This window comes from Caloenas nicobarica, chromosome 1 (assembly GCF_036013445.1).
Source record: "Caloenas nicobarica isolate bCalNic1 chromosome 1, bCalNic1.hap1, whole genome shotgun sequence".
NCBI classification, from domain to species: Eukaryota; Metazoa; Chordata; class Aves; order Columbiformes; family Columbidae; genus Caloenas; species Caloenas nicobarica.
The window spans coordinates 57,969,492-57,991,025 of record NC_088245.1 but is presented as its reverse complement, the minus strand read 5'-3'; the positions used below and the strand labels follow the sequence as shown (position 1 = coordinate 57,991,025).

Below are 21,534 nucleotides of genomic sequence, written 5' to 3'. Positions count from 1 at the left end.
GTGTTGACTTTGGTGATGTTCTACTGCCTTGATGACCACCATTTCTCAGAACTATGACACTGCAGCAGAGGTCAGAATACACCAAAGGGGTAAACAGATGGGAAACACTCAAAGGAGACCCCAGACAAACCTTTTCTTAGATGTGACCATAGGCCATGAACCTGACCTGCAGTGTTCCAACAGTGAGCAGAGATTGCCAGCTTGGCAAAACTGTGTTGAAAGATATATAAATTGCTATCATTTGAAAGGATAGAGAAAATATGCTTTTCTCAGCCTATTAATTTTCCATCTTTTAGAAAGAAACATGCAGTTGTGTAAAAACTTAGCCTATGCTTAAGGCAAAAGTATCCTGGTATCTTGACTCCAACAGTGGCAAGTAGCAGGTACTAAGGGAAGTATGTGGTAACACTTCCTCATAAACTTTTCCAGCTTCCGTTAACATGCAAGATTGTATGAAGCAGCATAAATAAAATCTAGTTCTAAAATAATAGAGCTCAAAAAAAAATTATCCAAAATCAGTAATGCTGTGTACTTTTGATTACTTTTCCATTAAAGAGATGTGATATATTTGAGCCCGAATGTACTTAATGAGATATTTCTAAAATAATGTCATAAATGTTGAAAATAAAAGAAATAACTTTTAAAAATTTAACTTCAAAGTTGTTCAAACAATAGAAGCCAGCCATTTAGTTATGTAAGCACTATAAACAAGCTAGTTCATTCCTGCTCTCAGAAATCATTAACTAAATGCTGAAGTATAGAGACAGGTAGTATGTCCATCCTCATCTGTTCAGGGAGAGTGATATTTACCCATCCAAACTGAAATCACTACCCAAAGTCCATCCAAAGTTCAGTAAAATACTGGGCAGCTTCCCTCAAATAATTTAGGGTAATAGAAAACAAAAATCCCTGAAGTGGAGAAAACCCTGATACTTAGTAGGTACTGTAATGTCAACAAGGGGATTAATTTTCCCCTAAGCCAAGACTGAGAATAGAAACACAGTAATAGCAAGAAAAACACACAAAGAAGGCATTAAAAATGGTCAGGAAAAAATAAGCCAAACTTAATGAGCTTTGCAGCGTGCCTTAAAGAACTGATGTGCTAACTTTCATCCAAGAATATTGAAAGAATTAGATAATGCTCCCAATGAATCATTTCTGCTGATTTTTACCAAACACCACAATGCTGGGGAATTCCAAAGGGCTGTGAAGATACTACTGTTGTGCAAGTGTTCAGAAGTGGTCTCATGGAGCATATTAGGAACAGATAGGTGGTTTTCCTAAAGTCAGTTCCACAGAAAATCATTAAAAGGACGTAATGAGAAAGAATTTAATGTGATGACTGAAGGTCAGACAGCATCATTACATAGAAAATAATCGTTGCCAGATGTCTACCTTTTCTGACATTGTCAGTTTGCTTGGTGACAGAGCTACACAGACATACATGTATTTTGGCATTTGTGATACATTTGATGTATCCCTCTAGTGAAATGTGTAGGGCTATAAATGATGAGTGTGATGTTCTGCTGCATGAGCAGAGGAATACCATATAAGATAGTATTAGTCACCATATGCAAATTTAGTGAGAGCTCTTTCCAAACTGAACAATATTCAAAGCAGAACTTCTAGAATGACCTGAGGTTTGAAAAACTCATAAGGAGTAAATGCAGAAGCTGTGTCAACCAAAAAGGGGATTAACATGTGGTTTCATCTGCCTAAAGTGTTTGTACAATATATATTTAGTAATTGAGAAGTTGTGATCTGAAAAGAAAAGAAGCGGAATATAAAACGAGGGTTGGAATATGGAAAAAAAAAAAAAGAGGAAAAAATCCATCTAAGTTTAACAGTGCAGGTACCTATCACTGCTCAGGAACATGGCTCAGCATCCCTCGCTTACAACTGTCTGTCGGCTTCAGATATTCCTCTAAAAGGTTTTGAAGTTGGGGCCATGCAGAGGGGTCAGGCTGTTAGGGTGGTACATTATATGTGGCCAGATGACCTAAGTGGACCTTACAGTCAGAATGACAACAGTTTACTCTGAGAAAAACTTCTCTTGATGACAGTTTGACAGAAAACCTGGCCACCAAAGGAAACAGGGAGAAAAGTTACATGGAAATGTTTCAGCCATCAGAGACCAGCTCAAATACAGCCCAATGCAGTACAGTCTCACTAAAACCGATGTGAATGTGAGATGTGCAGCATGTACATGTACAGGTGCATCTCCGTGCTTAGGTATTTATTTCTAAATTTATTAGGTACACATTACAGGTGCCATAAGAATGTCTTTAAAATTATGACAGCACATTTTCAAAAAATGCCAAACAGCAAGATTACCACAGAAAGGTATGATGGTGCTCCGAAGCTGGGGAAAGGGAGTGTTACACACTGAAACAAAACTTTAAAGCTGCATAGTGTCCCAATTAAATTGCCACAGCCCTGCATTCGGAACGGGGTGGAGCATGCTTGCTAATTGCCAGAGTCCTTCTCCAGGAGGTCTCATTTAAGATCTGATTTTCTCAGACCATTTTATGAAGAGTATTCCAGTTCAAACAGTTGATGTGTACATGTAGCATGTTTCGCAGTTTGCACTGCAACAATTATGAAAATTGCTGCAACATAACCACTCTTAAGAAGGGATGGTGGCCTGACAGAAGATGAGCTTGACTCTTCAGACACGTGGGTTTAGTCCTCTGCTCTTTATCAGGCTTTTCATATGACACTCAAAGTTGTAACTTCTAGCCGTAAGCGAAAACCTCAATACCTGTACCTACTTTTTTTCCAGTAAAGTTTTGCAGACTCCTCCTGCCAGGGTCATGTGCAGTTGTGTCATTAAAATAATAGATCAAAAGGGTGCTGCGAGGGTGAAGCAGTCTTCAGTCTTTCCAAAAAATCATATCATAAACTGAGATCAGCATTAGATAGGTCCTGAGCCACTACTAGTCATTGATCCACAAACGGCATTTACTTGCAGGGGCACAGTCTGGTGTGCCTAACCTAGCACGCATGTGCTTCATCCGGCAACAATCCAAAAGTCATTGCCTTTTTGGTTCAGAATGAAAGCTGAAGCTGGAGAAGCCCCTCATACATCTGAAAAAAAAAATAGGCTCAACCTGCGAGTGCCTCACCTTGGAAGCAAAAGTGAGCCAGGTTTGGTTCAGTCATCTGCCCGCAGGAATTCGGGTGCATGTGCATGTCAGATGTCTGAACACCGGACTGCAGTGTACTCCAAAGTGAGAGACAAGCTCAGCAGCTCTGTCTGAAGCCAAGCACCTCTGCAGAGCACAATTAAATGCAGTGAACACAGAGAGGAAGGGCCACTTGCTCGGAGTTACAGATCACATCGATCAGCAGGTGTGTGTGTACAGGGAAGAGCCATTTCAGCAAATAAAAAATGCCTGAAAAGTCTTTGGAGCTGGGATCTAGAATCATGTTGTCTTTCTTTATGGCCTAATTTTTATTTTTGTTTTCTGTATGAAAGAGATGTCTAAGGAGGTGTCCTTGGGGTCCTGTAGTTAGCTTGGGGCAACTGAACTCCAGATGAAGACAACATTTAAGGGCCAGTCGATGCTGGGTCTTTGGAACTGCAGTCACGAGCACCTGAAATTTTGCATGAACAGTATTGGCAACTCCGACGCCTACTTCAGTGCTGTATGTTCCTCCTTGGCAGCTTGGTACCTAAGGCATTTTCTGGATCTAGTCCTGTTGTCTTTCCTAAGGGGCCAGAGGCCAAATCAAGTGTCAACTGTATCATCACATCAACTGGTCTATGGTAACTCTGCAACTTTGGTGTGCAATACCTTAGCTGATGGGAAATATCAATTACACTCGGCTTAACTTGGTCTGCAAATAGAAGAGAGTTAGATCATATCAACCCGCTTTTGTTGCCAGCTAAGAGCAGACACACAGTAACTCGACGGGCAGCCTGACCCCTGCCAGTCAGTTTTCCTGCTAAGGTACAGGTATCGCAGCACATTCATGCTGAACTGAGATGTCAGGAGGTTAAATGCAAGATGCTCTGGAGTTGCGCTGATGGGGAACATGGAAATGCCATTGATTCACAACAAATACGTGATCTTTTTCCTAGACACAAACCTGACAGAATGCAGGCTTTTTTTTTTTTGGTCAGATTAACACACTTTGCAGAGGTATTCATTGTACTTTCCTAGGTCTATAATACTTTCCGGCATTCTGAGGAGGAAAATGCAATAGAAGTAGGGAAAAAAGGCCTACAAATTTTAGCAAGTACACTTTATGCGAACCTATTACACATCTGCTCATACAGAATATTATTCCACCAGTACAGCAGGTTTACATGTAATTATTTTTAAATGAACTGTGATCATTACTATGCAGATATATTTTGATATTAGTGCAAATGAGTTAAATGTTCACAGATGTCATATGTGCACAATTCCAAAAGTGCATGCCTGTAAATCCAGTGATGCTAATTGTTGTCAGTATATCTATGTTTCAGTTGCTGAGATTGCTCTAATCCTTAAAAAGAAGAATATGAAGAATTAATTGTGCATTCTAAACCATAAGCATGATTTTCAATGAAATTGCATTTTGTCTCTGCAGTCCAGCTGTCAGTAAATCAACTGTACAGTTAAGGACTTCCCTTTTGTTGGTTTTTTTTTTTTAAAAAAAAAAGTGTATTAATGACAAAACAAGGCATTTAAACTACTGCCTCTGGCATCAGTCGCTCAAACATAGCAGTATTGCACTTTTTAACAACCAAATTAATTCCACATGAAAAGGAAAAGTATTCACTCTTTTTCCTTTCCTTTTTCAAACTTTGCAGACGTCTTGCAGGAAATGGCTTGACATACATTCCCAAGGGAGCATTTGCTGGCCTTTTCAGTCTTAAAGTGCTGTAAGTAAACTGTGTGTTGTTTGATATATTTCTGATTTCCTAAATGCTCCAGGGAGCTAATTAACCAGTGAAGTTTTGATCAAATAAATTACATATTTTGATCAGCTCATTTTGAACAATTCAGTTGAAGTGAAGATACATATGAACATCATTAAATCTTTGGTTTTTTCATATAGAAAATATCCTAAACACAAAGATTGGAAAACATTAATGTCATTCTAAAAACAACTTGCTCATCAAGTAGATACCTCTGTACAATCTCAAAGGTACAAATTGACATGGTTAATAGTTCATTTAATTGTCTCAAAAGTTCTGATCTTGAGTTTAAAAATCTTAAGTGAACTTTTCATGATCACACAAAACTAGGGGTAAATTGCCTTTTCTTGAGAGCCAGGAGAAAAAAACATTATTATACGACACTGTGTAATTTAAAATGCAATTTGTATTCCATATCTTGTTCTTTGTGATGTAATTACTATAAGATAAATTATAAACAATATGACAAAGCCGTGTATTATATGGAGTAAGAAGACAGTACATATAATTACTAAAATTGTCAGCAGACCACATCCCACAATAGTTATACAAGAGGGGATCTTTGCCTATGTAAAGTTCACAGAAACTGTATTATTAGCAAGAACGCCTACCTCCTAGGCAGTGTCAAGCCAAGCCAGATGCTACTGTAAGAGTATCCTCTTACAGTATACTGAAAAAATGCCTGAGCAGGAAAGAGGTGTGAAGAGTTCCCACTCCATCTACTCTTAAGTTGGCTCTTGTTGGCCTAAGGAGATTTAGGCCTGCCAAAAATGATTTAATTTACAATGTCCCATCGAATCTGTCTCATTTTGAAGGCAGCATGTACTACAGTTTTATCCGCAGAGAGTCCTTTTATATTTGTAGGAGTTGGTCCAAACAAGGATGTTAGGCAGTGCGAAAGAAACTGTATTCAAAGGGAGGAAAAGTTTCTTTTGGAATTAAAAGTGATTTTTCAGTCTTTGCAAGCTAAATGATACGATATTTGAGAAAAGAAATTTGTCAAGTCACTGCCAGCAACCCTCTATTTGACAAAAATTATTTCATTAGTAAAAATTCAGCATTTTTTACAGAGATAAAATTTTATTCAAACCAAATCATAAACTTCTCCTACAGTTAAAAGTTCTGTTTGCCATAGCAGCTTGTTCCTAAGTAAGGACTTCAAGAGTCAGTTCTTCACAGCTTTATCAGAATAAGAAACTAAAGCACATCAGAAGGAAAACAAAATCAGTACACGAGGACGACAATTTCAGAATCACTAGAAGCAATTAGGAGCTCAAGCCCTATGGAAAGCACGTCAGATGTATTCTTTTAACTTCCTCAACTGCTTTGAAAAATCTTGCTCAAATCTGATATGTAGCTGTTAACAATAATATGCTACAGGTGTTTGTTTGAAGAGAACTGGTATTTGACAGGGGCAGGGGAATGAGGTATTTTTGTAGCTTTCCTTTGTTTGTAATGGTGAAGTAGAACCAGTACAAAGGAGGTAAGCTTGAAAGAAAATTTACAATCGAAAGAAATTATTTTTAACTGTGTTGATTCTGGGGTTTGTGCTACTCGAAATGTAGGATGCTGCAGAATAACCAACTACGCCAGGTTCCTACTGAAGCACTCCAGAACTTGCGCAGCCTGCAGTCTCTGTAAGTATACTTGATAAATCAACTTGTAACCTTGCATGAACAATAAGATATGATTACCTATTAATTACCCATTAATGTCACTTTACAATGTGGTGAATCAACTTCTTCTTTTAACTCTCTTTGAGCTGCTTTTCAAGACAATTGTATTCTCAATTAAGCATCAAAAGTGACTGATTTCATTCCAGTAATTTCATTACACCGGCAGCTTCTTTGTGGCATTATAAACTGGTTCACTGTCCTTGCCCTGCAATGCTTTCTGTTTGTGAAGAAGAATATGGTCCCTTGAGCACTGGTCTTTCCCATGGTTTCTTCTTAAGATTCTTTACAGGAGAAAAGAAAGAATTCCAAATTACTCCATTGCTTTATTTCATTTGGTGTAATATTTTTATTTTTAAACACTATGGAAAACACTATTAACTCATGAAACAGGGTGTACTAGAGGATGCTTAATTATATTCTGTGCTTCAGGCAGATCTCCATATTTACAGTTCTTGACTGTGTGCTGACTCAGTCCATGAGCTTCAGTTTTAACAGAACTCCTGCCAGAACTGCTAGAGCAGGAGTGAGGATTGGCTGCTTTGTTGGTATGAATGAAATTATTTTGACGCGTTTCTGCCCCATAACATAAGGCAGGTTGTACTAGGTCATGCTAAAAGCTGACCTAGCCCAGAATCCAGTCTTCCACAGCAGATGCCTAAGGAAAGCTAGAAGGTCAGGCAAAGAATATAATGATACTCATTTAGTAAAGTGTCCCAGCTGCCGAAGGTTTGTGCTCAGGAGCGCATTATGGCTTCTTTGAATTTAATAGCTCTTAAATAATTTTCTTCTATAAATTTGTACAATTGCTTTTTGAGCCAATGTAACTCTCATGATTTTTTTGTGGCAGCGTATCTGCTGACCGGCTAGCCCTGTGTAGCATGGTGAAGTACCTCCTCTTATTTACTTGGAACTTCCCACCATATTTGATGTCCCCTAAGTGCAGCATCAGGAGGAAGCAGAAACAGCAGTTCCTTTTTGATGTACACCATATTTTGTAGACCTCTGTTGTATCTCCATTAGTCATGTTTGTCAGATGTAGCCTGTTAGGATTGTTTCTCATATGGGAACTATTCCCTTCCTCTAGTCAGCCTTGTCACTCTGACAGAACTTTTCTTCACTTCTCAAGTATTTGATTTGATATGAGTCAAGGAGGGATCAGACCAGCACAGCATGTTTAAAGTGTTTATATGGATTTATAGAGGGCAATTTTGGATGCATTTTTGTTCGCTTTCCTACTAACTCCCCAAACTTTGTTTCGCTTAATTTTTTTAACTTTCACTGAACACTGACCTGTTATTTTCGTACCTTTTACAACTGCAGGACCTCATTTTAGCATGTTAGTAGCTACTCAAGAGTTTGTCAACTAAAGTTTGAATTGCTTTTTCCCTAGGTGCCTCACTTGACATCTATCTATACTGAAATTCATCTACCATGTTTTTGTTCAGACAATTGAGTATCATGAGTTCTTTCTGCTGTACTTGCAGTTCACATTTTGCAACCACAAGGCTGCTAGTGCTGTCTCAATGCAGTAAATAGAGTATGTTTCTGAATTATCCACAGAATTCCATTGTCATCTGATTTAAAAAAAAAAAAAGATAAAATTTTCTGAAGTATCTACTGATTTTGAATGTGCAGCATAATATGTCTAGATGATTGAAAAGAGACAAGCAGGTTCTTTGACGGAGGAAAATGTCAACTGACTCTTCTCTGTGCTACCTTATATTTTCACAAAATTACTTTGAAATAAAATTATTTTCCTAAAAAGTTATAAGATCCAAATGTGGAAGTCAATCTGGAAGTTCAAATAACTATCATAAAAAAATGTTGCACTGATCACCAGTATCACTGGTTAAAGTCTAACGATGACAAGGATAGAGCGCACATCTGTACCAAGCTATCCCGTCCGGTTAGAGTTAAGATATAGTGGTTGAGAAATGTTCTATTGAACATGCTCTTCTATTTTGTCTATATAAAGAAGTTCCACCAGAAGGTTAACATCTTTTCCATACATTCGGTTTGGCCAAAATCCGAAGAACTGAATTAATGAAATGAATTGATTTTCAGCAAAATTATGTCATGTCTGAATAACTTACCACTACACAGACACACTTTATACTGTATTAGCTCCCAGGTTCTTACATCCATCTCGAACAACATTTACCGCCTTAATATACAAAGCATTCGTTAAGGTTTCTAAAGGTGAAACAGCCCTAAGAATTAATTATCTTATAATGGTTATTTGGCCAATGGCTTTTTTCTTTATTGACCAGACACAGACTGAAATATCTCAGCTGTATACTTTTGAGGTTACAGTTCTTTCCTTTGATCTTTGAAAAAGTCATGAGAAAATGCTGGTGTAGTGACTATATTAGATTTTCTTTCTGCTAAACAAACAAAAAAAATCTTGCTGAGATCACATCACTCTATACACATTCTGGACCAAAACACGATAAGCAAAGCAAACAAGAGTTCCTTTGTTGCTCTGAAAGAGACTGTTGAATTTTCAGCACAACTTCTAAACAAAATGACAGTCTCACTCAGGCTTTGTTGCAAAAATTTTTTTGCTTTGGGTGCAGAGGTTGTAAGTAAACCAAACATAGTTCGTGCAGTCTGCGTAAAGGACTGATATTTTTGTGACAGAATTAAAACAGAGGGAGAATAGGAGTTGTCAGTGGAAACCTTTAAACAGCTGTGTAGCAGACCAAGATGGAATGATATGGGTTTGTACAGAAAAGCTACTATCACCTGAAAGATGATCACCAGCAAGAGAGACCTCTTTGAGGAAAAGAAAACTATTATTCTTTTGTTTGCTTAAACGGGGTTGTGCTTGTCAGATAAAGGTGTGTGCAGATTCAATTTCTTGTTTCATAGAGTCTAGGAATTTTCTGTTCACAAGGTAATTCTTGCATTGGTTTCACTTTTACAATAGGAATTATTTCTTGAAACCTTTGAAATGGCAGGAGTCTTTTCAAGAGTGTAATTAAGAGGTTAAAAGCCTTCACAAAGGCAGTTCCTATACAACTTCTTGTATTTATTATGTTTAACTATGCAGGTGGCATGATTTCTGGAAGCCCCGTTAACCCTTTGCTTTAGGTTAATATAAATCAGAAAAACTGAAAACTGGTGACAGGATGCAAATCTTTGCTTTTCATGGTTTTACTCAAGAAAGGCAGTCATGTAGAGGGGCAAGCCATACTAACTGCCTTGCTACCTTAACCAATGTGAAGAGCATTATGTTAAAATCATTTGTATGTATACAATTATAATTGTGTGTGGTACATGCATGATACATGGTTATATGTGCACACAAGTTTTTCTTGTTCACTCGTAATGCAAATTAATCATAATTTATTTGCACAAAAAAGTATTTCTGGATCATGTGCTCTCCTTATTATCTAGTTCTAGGCTCAAAAATTACAGTATAGGTATCGATATTGATAGATAATTTATGTTAATTGGCCTGTGGCACACAGAAAAAGAAATTATTTGCTGCAGGAACGAGCAACAATTTTTTCAACTTTCTTGTCCAAGTTGTGTTATTGCTGGCATGGGGAATAGAGTGACAAGTTTGAGTGATAAATATTCATAAATTTCTTAAGATGTGACTTACCTCTGGAAAAATCCGTCTTCTTCAGACCGCAGACATTCTAGTAATACCATAAAATGCAAAATGGGCACCAAAAAAAACCCAAAAAACCCTAAGATTTGTGAATTTCATCCACAACAGCAGAAATTTATGAGAAAACCTTTATACTGTTGCCCCAAAACAAACAATATACTTTTTTTGTCATTGAAGCAAAAATTAAGATTAAACGATAGTAAAATCTTCTCTATTTTTATAAAAGTCTTTGTAGTTCAATAGTCAACAACAGTGACGTGATACTTTGATTAACAAATTAGTTTGGCTACCAGAGCTTGGATGATGATTGTGTAGGATTCCAGTTCCCTTTTTGGCAGTAGGATTTAAGGAAGTGACCAGAACATGTTGTTTTTGAGACATGATTTTGATCTCTGAATTCAGCAGAAGGATGTCTTCGACATGTCATGTGGGCTATAATTTTCCTCTGAAATCTAGTGGATTACTAGTCCTAACAATTCAAATGACATTTATCTCTGTTAAGGTGAAAAGAGGGAAATATGTTTGCTGGTACCATGATTGAAAGGGAGGAACACACAGTCACCAATATGTCACAACTTAAACGCTGGCAGCAGAGTTCGAGCTGTCACTTCAATGCTGTCTTCCCTGTTACGCACCACGAGGAAACGTGTTTCTTTAGAACTGACTATACCCAGACAGTCTCTGGATTTTGTGTTTCCCGAGCACTTCTCCATTCTGCTTTTAAATCAAGAAGCCTTTAAGTGATTTTTTTGAATACACCTGTAAAGTCCAAGAACCTTTTGCATATGTATCGTGATTTGTTTTTCAAATATTGCTATTAATTAACAGTTTCTTTTCTGCCCAACTTTTTTCAGTTAATATATGTATTTGTTTAAATGCGTATCTTTTTTTTCTCTAGTGTAATTGTCTTGTAATTTCTAATGATATCCCGTATGTTTCAGAACTGGCATGTAACTTAAGTATTTTTGAACAAGAAGGGATTGGTAAAGCAGGCAATGACATACCAGTACCCTTTTTTTATTTTTTTTTTCCCCTGAACATTTGAACACAACTTTTTTATTAGCAACTTATTTTACTAGCAACTGATGCAAATGTTGCTAAACAAAGAAAGCGTAATTGATGTTGCTGATGGAAATGAAAAGCTTCTGATATTCTTTTATTGGGACTGTTGTAATGCAACGATTTGTAGTGAATACTACAGATGAAACTTCACTCCCTGTTTATTTTTTTGTTTAGACATCTTTGTTAATGAGCATCTTTTACTGCAGCATTGTCAGACACAGAAACAGTCAAGAAAAGATCGGGTGCTATCTCACTGCCCATGCCAAACCAATCATGAAGGACATTTAAAAGCTACCATTATTTACTGCATCACCTGCTTTCATTCCTGTAAAATTTAACAGGACTTTAGTAGTAGAAAATAGGACAGAATACAAGATAGCCCACCTTCCAAAGGGCTGAAAACAGTTGACAGAGGGAGAAAATAAACCGTATTTTCTCCTTTGACAATCTGTAATGTTGAAATTTAGTGAAGCAAATTAATTTGACTTTACAAGTAACAAGATAAGAAAATAGTACCAACTAAGTTTGTTTAAAATTTCCTTTAAAAAATTTGTAAATTGCTTAGATTTTATTTTTAAGATATTGCAGTATTTGTGGAGCACCTGATGGTGACACTGAGTTTTACATAAAAGATTATCTAGAAATCATCTTGGGTGTTTTCCATAATTGTCTGGCTGGAACAGGTCTGCAAATGGATCTTCTCCCTACTCTTCCAAGTATTTGACGTTTCAAGACGAGTTTCCATTGTTTATTCAAACAAAGAGTTGAAGACTTTGAGGGCACAGAGTTCTGAAATGCCTCCAGTTCAGTCATGAAATCAAAAACCCCTTTTTTCAGAAATGTTAACTTGAAACAATTTTTTTTCAGGTTTGATGCTTGTGTTAATAATCCTGATTTTTAGTTAAAACACAGAACACCTTTGAAATCATATTCTCCCAAGAGAACTGTTTTCATGAAAAGACAGGAGCTTTAGTTGTGGTTTTCCACGTCACACCCCACGATAATGAAGCTGACTTAGGGCATTATCCTGCTTAGGAAACTCAGTACCTCAGCAGGTACCCACAAACTCCCTGAGGAGGAACTTGCCACAGTTTAAATCGAGGTTGTGTGTACCCACGCAAGGTCCGTACACATACTCAAAGATGTCTCAAAACTCACCACTGAAGTGTCCTCAGTTCATTGCACTTCTTAACCATCTGAGCTATATACTGGAGCCCTGGGGTGCTCTAGGTGACAGAAGCGTGACAGAAGGAGGGAGCACTGGTACCATATCAGACCACCCTTTTCAGCCACAGACACTTTTCTAGCTTGTTAAGCAGCTGAGAGGAAGATAGAAGTGCAAGGTTCCCTCAAATGCACGTGCTACTGTTTTATTTGGGCGCAGTCCTCAACTCAACCAGTGGTAGGGCCAGTTGCTTTCGAAGTGGGGGGCAAATAGACTGAACAGCAGTTCCAGGCCAGTGGGTGATGTTTTCTTTCATCCAGTAGAAGCTACTAGGCATCTGACTCTTTTCTGTCTTCTGAGCAACCTCAAAAGATGGGAGGTTTTTAATCACGTTTGTAAGGGAGAGACAAATTTCTCAACCTTAGAACTGCTAGCCAAAAATCATCCTGCATGGCTGAAGCCTCCCTGGGACATACACCACATGTGGGAAGAGGATAAGAAGCCACTGTTGGAGTGGTTAGCTGTGCAGGGCCTCACACTGGATTTCCGAGGAGATCTTCCTGGCCACCATGGAGTGACAGACTGTGGCTGCAGCTGGCCTAGCAAAGCAAGCAGTGCTTCAGAGTGCTCCCAGGCACCAGCCATGACTGTCTGTCCTGCTGCACTGTTCACGGGGTCCTTGGCACATTTTGACCCACGTGGGCTAACATTGGCCCGAACTATTCCTGGGGCCACCTGGCAGATCGCACTCCCCTGGGACCGTCCTCCTTGGGAGGCTGGGAGAGGTGGCCACATAATGTGGGCCACTGCGAGCCAGCTGGCTGCAGGACCCGGGAGCGTTCCCAGCCACACCAAAGGTGCTGTGGACTTCTGATCCCGGTCTGCGGCCTGATTCCTAGGATAACCCAGCAACTCCTGCTGGCCCACCATTGTTCCCGCCTGTGGGGACCGAGGGTACCCAGTACCAGAGCCAGTCTTTGCATATACATAGCATTGCACTTGGCTGTGCTTTATGGAGTACACTAGCACCCCGGCACCGTCTTGAATGCAGGTTTACCAAAACACCTGAGCAGCAGGTTTGGATATGGAAAGAAACACCAAGGATTGAAACTCCCAGAGCTGCAGAGACCCCTTAATGTAGAAAACTGAGCAGTGGGACAGAAACAAATGCTCCTAAACTGTGACTTGTGACTTTTCTTTTTTGGTCTCGCTGTTGCCACACAGGGTTCTTTTATCGGTCATGTAGAAGCCCCATACAAGGGCAGAGCTGAAAGTGAGCTGTGGGAACTGCTGTGCTGGTGTGTTGTAATTAAGCTTTTACAATAGCCCGAGCATTCTCCCCTGTGGACTGAAGGGGATATCCTGCGTAAAGGGCCATGTTTGAAAAACATGGCTCACAATAGCCAGCTATATTTTCATTATATCCACTTTTCAGAGCCAGTTTCAATGTCACTTGCCACTACTTAAATGAGGCTTTAGGCAAACTCCTGTGAACAAACCCTTGCGAGGGTTCGAGTCACCACGTGCTAGCAAAGATGGTGGCGCTGCAGGTAACCCCATCCTGCCTGTTATACCCTCTCCAGACAGGTCCTGTCCCCAACCCCTGTCCATCATTGCCCCAGACCTTGTGGCAAGGCTTGGCTGTGGCTCCCCTGCGTAACGGAGCCAGGTCAAAGGAAGAAGGTGATAGGAGAGGGAGGAGTGCTCTGCCATGTCCCAAATCAGTCCTTGTGTGCTCTTTCTTCTCTGCCTACCCTACCTGTTACATATAGCCCCTTTTCATTTGGTTTTACCTCTCCTAGTTTGAATTTAAATGTCAGAAGAAACATTTTGTCCTTGACTTTATATCTGTCTTTGTGGTTCTCCTCTTCTCTGGTCCCTTCATTGTATTCAAACCCTCATCCATTGCAAGAAGAGGCAATCCACGTAATAGCTGTTTATTTCAGAAGGGATAACGACCTGGGAGAAATCTCCTTCCTGATCTCATATTTAGCATTTGATTCAACCTAGAATAAAAAATCAAGACATTCCAAAAACACATTAAGGAATTTCGCGATCACAAGGTACGTCCAGATTGTAGCTGGGCTTGCTCTTGAGAGAAGATTCAAAAACGGAAAAAAATATGTTCCCTTAGAAACCTACCAGTGGTGTAAAATTAAGTATCCAGTCGTATTGAATTGATCAAAAAATGCAAATCAAATCTTTTTCAAACATGTACCTTCACCCATTTTAGAGTACTAATAAATGAGTCCTGTTTACAATTCTATATGAATAATACCTTTTCATAACAGGCATATGGTCATAGTATTCACAGTGTGTTACAGGATACACCAGTGGGATACAGTCCATATAGCTCAAGGATTTGCTTTGAAAGGTTTGGACATTTTAAGTGAGCTCGTGGTGAATTTCATACTGGCTGCTTTATTTACATGCTGCCTATCAGAAGAGATCAAGCATTTCTGTTTCCTTAAATGTGCTCTCTCTGGAATATAATAGCAGCTTTCAAACTCACCACATGTTATCTATATATTTTCAATTATAAATAGGGTCATGTTTGTGAGTTAATGGGTTTAGTTCTGGAAGTGCCAAAACTTTGATCAACACATGTAAAACAATTGGCTGAAAACGGTGATTTTGATCAATGCTTTATACATCAGTGTGCACTACCTACAGTATGACAGGAAACAGAACCAATGCTGAAACCTTTTAATAACTGCAAGAGGGAAAACGGTCCTTGGAAATTTTAAAAAGATTAGATAAGAAAAGAGCACTTGAGGTAGTACTTCTTGTGAGCACTTGCAGGATACATAATCTGGTTATAGGACCTGCAGCACAAATCATTGTATCTTCTTGATTTCTTCCAAGCTTTATTTAAACAATAATTCAACTACCTAGGGTTTCATTTATATTACAGCAGTCCCATTTTTCGTTCTGTGCTGTGTATTATGTTTATGTAGCCAGTGGTGGGTTTATATTTGGAAACTTCAGCTATTAAAAAAAAAAAATTGGTTCCTTGATTTGCAACAAAATATTGTTAAGATGAAAGTCCTGTTCTCACTGACAATGGCGGAAATATTGCCATTTCAGCCACAGGATCACATACAAGCAACTGAGTGTTGGCTTCACCACACAGCCAGGCGTCCTGTAAGTAACTCCTGTGGAGTCACCGGGACGTCAGGGCTGCGCCAGCCAGCGTTCCCATTGAACGAGATGTTAGCTGCAATGCAGTAACGCATTTAGGTTGAATAAAGCTTCCATTCTTTAATCAGTGTAACTGCCAAACTAAGGCAACTGTAACTTCTTAGTTTACATACCAGCATCACCCAGGGAAGAAATTCACTTCTGACTGAACACAAAGAAACCTCATCTACTCATTCAAATTATACCTTATTTGAAAACACAGGCATAGCATGGTTGTTGCCTGGGGAGTGGGGGAGGTACAGCATGAGTATTTCTAAACATTTCCAGCCTCACCCATTTGTTGACAGACCCTTGAGTTATTTTGGAAGCTCTGTCTCTGCTGCCTGCCATGTCAGTTATTATATTGAAAATTTAATTGTACAAGGGCTTTGACACTGAACTTTATAAATTTGTTCCAACTGACCTTGTCTCAGTTATTTGCCAGCCTGGCACGGAGCCTTAGCAATCATTATTTGTTCTCGTGCAGTAGGTAGGAGCAGCATGGAGCAGGAGATAGAATAGACCTGACATTTTACATGACTGTAAATGAAGAAGCAGCTTTAAATAAAGAGATTAGTATGCCCACCACAAAGAGTATTGCATTTCTCTCAAACAGAACAAATTTAGGTTATGCAGAATTACTTCTTTGTACCCTGGGTGTGTCTGTTTGTTCTGTAATGTTTTCAAACGTCTATTTAAATTTATTTCTGTTTCACCATGCACTTAATTACTCCTCTGTACAGACATCTTCAAGAAAAGTTTTAGAGCGTAGCTTTCATGTTCTGAACAAGGTACGAGTCACTACAACACATTAAAAGCAGAAACAGCGTGTCAAGAGTACAGGTCACCATCTGGATGTTTCATGAAGTTTCAGGAATCTGAAGCACACTTTTAAGTATTTCCCTGAAAGCATCGAAATGGGAAAGCAAAACAGAGCAAAAGCCAATGAATATAGGACATAATAGTTCTAGTGCCACAACTATAAAAGGTTCAGTAGATTCAATCCTTATTTACACAAGTGTGAGAGCAAGATATCACCTGCAGACTCTGAAGAGGTACATGTGCTGTTGAGCTCCCTCTGTTGGCTCTACAGCAACTGAAATGTATTCAATAACTTTTTTTCAAAATAAATACATTGCATTAGTAACACTGATCTATGTTTAAAAAACATTTTGCTCCACTACTAAAAAATGTGAACTTCAGTGCTCATTGGAATAAACAATATGTAAGAAAGGGTAAAACAGGAACAGACTTAGAAGTGAGTTTTATTTTTGGCTCTTAGAATGGGTGTCTAGCATATGGAAACACAAATCAGCTTGCAGCTTAGTGATTTATAGATTCCAAAATAAAATCTCTGGTGGAATCTCTTACACTTTTTTATTCCATACTTTCAAATAATTGGGAAAGGAAACAAATTCATGCCCGTTCTGTAGAGAGGCTCTGCTCAAAAGTGATCAGTGTGTGCTGTCAGTGAGTTGATGGCTCCAAAAGAGAGCTGTCTGCAGAGAGCCAGCTGACAAGGACACTTGTAAACACGATATGAGGTCTCAGGGGTGAGGTTGCAAGCAAGATGGAAATACAGAATCTCTGGGAAATGAAAAAAGGATGTGACAGCCTATGTCCATCCTTGGGGTTGTGTTCTTGGTGATAACTTCTGATATCCATTGTGTAAGTCCACTGTTCTCAGAGTCAATTTTCTCTATTTCTTTTTCTCCTAGACGTCTGGATGCCAACCACATCAACTATGTGCCCCCCAACTGCTTCAATGGTTTGGTCTCCCTTAGACACCTGTGGCTAGATGATAATTCTCTGACTGAAATTCCTGTCCAAGCCTTTAGAAGTTTACCAGCACTTCAGGCAATGACATTGGCACTGAATAAAATTCATTACATACCAGACTATGCTTTTGGAAACCTCTCTAGTTTGGTAGTTCTGTAAGTTTTATTGATTGGTTTTTTAGCCACAATCTCTGTTTGTTTGCAGGTCTTTGACCATTTGGTGATAAATTACTTGAAGATGCAATGTTTAATTTAGATGTTGCTTGAGATAACCTTTAATAATTAAATATTTCCCTGGTCCCTTCCCATCTGGTAAATGATAGGTAAAGAGGTATATACATGAGTTAATTAAACATTTGGTTTGTCTAACAGTCTTAATACTAAACTGATATCTTAAATACCTATATCTATATTAACCATATTATCTATAAATCTGCAGTTTACCTTCTACATTTGCACTAGACTTAGCAATACTCTTTTATTAAGAGGTCAATTCTGTTTGTTGCAGAAAATGTTCTTTTTGAAAAATAAGTTTTCTGGATTGTATATGTACTACAAATCAAAATTTAAAAAAATTATCTTGAATAAACAGATTTTCTACATCTTCCTACAGTTGAACTAGCATTTGCTAAATCGCTTTTTTTGATCTAGCTTAAAAGTTTTCATCTCCAGTAAAGAACTATGCAAGGGAATTAAAAAAAAAAATCACCCTATCCGGTCAGCAAAACAAACAGGAAGAGAGGAATTGTGTGCCCTCTAAGGCAGTGTGTACTGAATGAAGGAACATTAGAAAAGGGAAATGAACTGAAAGATTTTTGGGTGACTTGGAAGGAATGCTACCCAGCAGAAAAGTATGCATTTCCCTTCATAGAAAGTATATATATTTTTGTATTTTGTTTTGTTTGCATACCAGTTCAACTAAATTAAACATGCGTAGCTCGCACCAAAATCTGGAAGGAATACTAGGGAGCGTGGTTTCAGCTTTTTATCTTCTGGGAATGTACCAAGTGGAAAAATTCTAGACTGGCTGGAGAAACTGAGGTGGAGAAGTTATCTCAGGATACTTTGGAAAATGTTAGCATTATTAAAGAAAAAATAATATATTCAACCTTTACAAGCTGTCTGAAACCATAGACTGTAAGACACTTAACATATTTGAACATATTCTAGCCCCAGTGTAAGCCCTGAACCTGCCACATGCCAGGATTCTCTGTTGACAAGTATAATCACCATCTCTGCCTAGTGTTGAATACATTCGTATAAGCATATAGGGCACCAAAAATGGAGGGTAACAGCTGCCCTGTGCTGCAAAATCTCTGCCTTCTCTTTACAGTAAGTATCAATCCCATTCAAGTTAAAGAGTGGAAGGGCTTGTCATTTGACTAAGCTTCTAGATTTATGTCAGTAATGCTAAAAACAAAAGACTGTCTTGTACAACATTCTCTAGTTAGATCCCTACCAGAAATATAGCGATAAGAGGACAGCTAAGAAATGTGGGAGAAAATTATTTTTGTGCCCTGATTGCTTCTGCTCAATTAGGTTTCCTTATTTTAGATCTGCCTTGCTTATTTCTAATCTTCTGGTCTTCATATTGATTAAAAACTGAATCGTTCTTCATGATCTACAACATCTGATATTTTTGGCTCATCAAAAATCTTTGTGTGTGGCTCTGCTTTCTTTTGTTTGCTACTCGATTCAGTCTGGCAAATTTTCAACTCAGTGCAAAAATGTGTGGTCAATTGGAGCAGGTTCGTAGTTCCATCATTAAAAATCCAAACATAATTGGAATTTGGAGATACACTCTCCATGCTAACTAAAGCACTGAAGGTCAATGTAGTCACTGAAAAACAAAAGCTGCTTAGGTTTCTTCCTAGGAAAGGGAAAATCCACAGAACATTTGCATTTTGCCATCAGAATCCCTGCCTTTTATGGACAGGTAGACTCAACTTCTGTAGGTTCTGCAGAATATTCAGAAAGCCTGTGATCTTTAACATTATTTTCAGAGCAGAATGAAGCTTTGAAGGGAAGGTGCCTGGCAGCCCCTCATTTACAGCCCTTCTTTTCTTTTAAAGCACTAGTCCTGTAGTTTCCCTCCACTATAGGGGTAGAGAATAAAATCAAAGGAAAAATCTGCTGGGAAAAAGGCATCCTTTTTTAAAAACCAAAATGAAGTGGCTCCAGGTTGTATCTACTCACATTAATGAGCTTCACACAGAGTGGGTTTTTTCCATGTCAGTCTAAAACACTTAGAAATAGGCAGCACTGTCAGCCTTCGTGCAGGGGGAGTGGTTGAAATATATAATAAAATTACTTTAAATTGCTAAACATTTGAGAAAGTAGTTGTTGATTTTCATAGTTTCAAAGGAAGGCAAGTTACAGCATTTTTAAGATTGGTTAGTTTACTCATCTCAGTGAAGCTATTACTTTTTTGTCCGGTGGCTTCGTGTTTTCTTTCATTCTGCAAGCCTAGTACCCCTGTCCTGTCTGCCACCTTAACCACCTGCTCACCTGCTCCTGTTCTTTACCATACCCTCTAACACCCTCTGAATGTACATCTTCCAAATATGCACCTCACACCCCACACACAGTTTTTAAGGCAACATGTTAATTAACCACCAATGAGAATATGTTTACAACTTCCCAATATTCAATATACGAACCCCAACCTGGAACTCCAGTATATACCCTTTTTACACAATCTAGGTGGTTTTAAAACAAATCCCTCCTATGAAACCAAATGGAAGCCTGTGTGGCTGGTGAGATATTGGGAGAAAGGGGGGAGGGCCGAGGAGGTGCCTCCTGTACATGCTCTTGCAAAAGCATGACTTGCATATAATCAGTGCATGCCTGAAAATAAGTTCTTTTGATTTAACCATCAAAATGTTTTGCTTAAGTCCACTGTGCGCAATGTGCTTTCCTGACTGTGTGCTTAATGTTTCCCTGCAGACATCTCCATAACAATAGAATCTACTCCCTGGGAAAGAAATGCTTTGATGGGCTCCACAGCCTAGAGACTTTGTGAGTTGACCTCTTATTTGTTTCCTTTTTTTTTTCAGTGTCTTCATTAATATTCTGAAAGAATAAAAATAGCCTAAAAGCCAAATGTGGTTTTTGGCTTGCCTAATCGCTACAGGATCTAAGTGATGGTTTACAATGACTCTATGTAGCAAATCCTATTTTTGACTATAAAATTAGTTTGCCTTTTTAATAAGCATTGTCAATTGGCAAATTGTTTGAAGGACAGTTGAAGACTGTACTGAGCATTGAAAAAGAAATGGCTATTCATGAACAGTTACGTTTGCCCAGTTTAGTGCTATTTATTTGTCTTGTTCAATTAATAAAGCTAATAGCTAGATTGGGAAATTGTCACAATGAAAAGCTTTAACATTAAGAAACTGTCTCGCCATAGAGGAAGGCCATAGAATTAGATGGGTTTATTTTTTTTATCCCTGGAAAAAGCAGAAGTGCCAGGTAGCCAAATTATGCACGTGTTTTAAAAGGGGGGAAGAGAAATGTTTCAATTGTATCCAAGTTTTTGTCTTTAAAGAGCTCTGGTAAAGACTGAAATTTCCTCAAGTTTTCACCATAGTTCTATTCAGACCAGTTCAAATTTCTTGGAGTTTTCTAAAAAAAAAATAATTCTACAGAAGAATATCAAAGAGGAACACAGTGCTGATGGTTAGCATGAAGTGTTTTGCTGCAGTTAATCTAATTAAAGATGTTGTCTGCCAGAGTATATCACAGACCCCAGAAATGCTCCAGGGATAGTAAAACCTTGCATATCCTTCCCCCTGGCACCTGCCACAGTCAGCTGCATTGTTTTCAGAGATTTTATATATTTCACCCAACCAGGACAGGCTAAAAGGCCTGTTGTGGGGAACAAATAGATAAAGTTTCAAATATGAATAATGCTAGTGTAAATATGACTATTTGCTTTCTTATCCGAAAAACTATGTACTGCCCTCTCTCCTGTTTCATTAAGGTCAGAAAGCATGAAGTTTGGGGCTTTTTTTTAAATCCCTAGTTTTGATTACATTGATCCCTTGGCATCAAATAGCAATTTTACAATTTTGACTTTCAGCCAGCTGTGAGTTGAGAGGAAGTCCCTTAGTGTAGCACCGGAAAGGGGGACGGGAAAGGGAGAA

General features: G+C 38.5%; 1 protein-coding gene across 1 annotated transcript in view; it reads left to right on the top strand.

Moving 5' to 3' along the window:
* Positions 1-21,534, top strand: part of LGR5 (leucine rich repeat containing G protein-coupled receptor 5) — an 89,231-nt gene that overhangs the window by 46,579 nt on the left and 21,118 nt on the right. The window contains exons 3-6 of the mRNA XM_065639737.1: positions 4,802-4,873; positions 6,475-6,546; positions 17,330-17,545; positions 20,336-20,407. Coding sequence (XP_065495809.1) covers positions 4,802-4,873; positions 6,475-6,546; positions 17,330-17,545; positions 20,336-20,407 — 432 coding nt within the window. The remainder of the gene's footprint in view (positions 1-4,801; positions 4,874-6,474; positions 6,547-17,329; positions 17,546-20,335; positions 20,408-21,534) is intronic.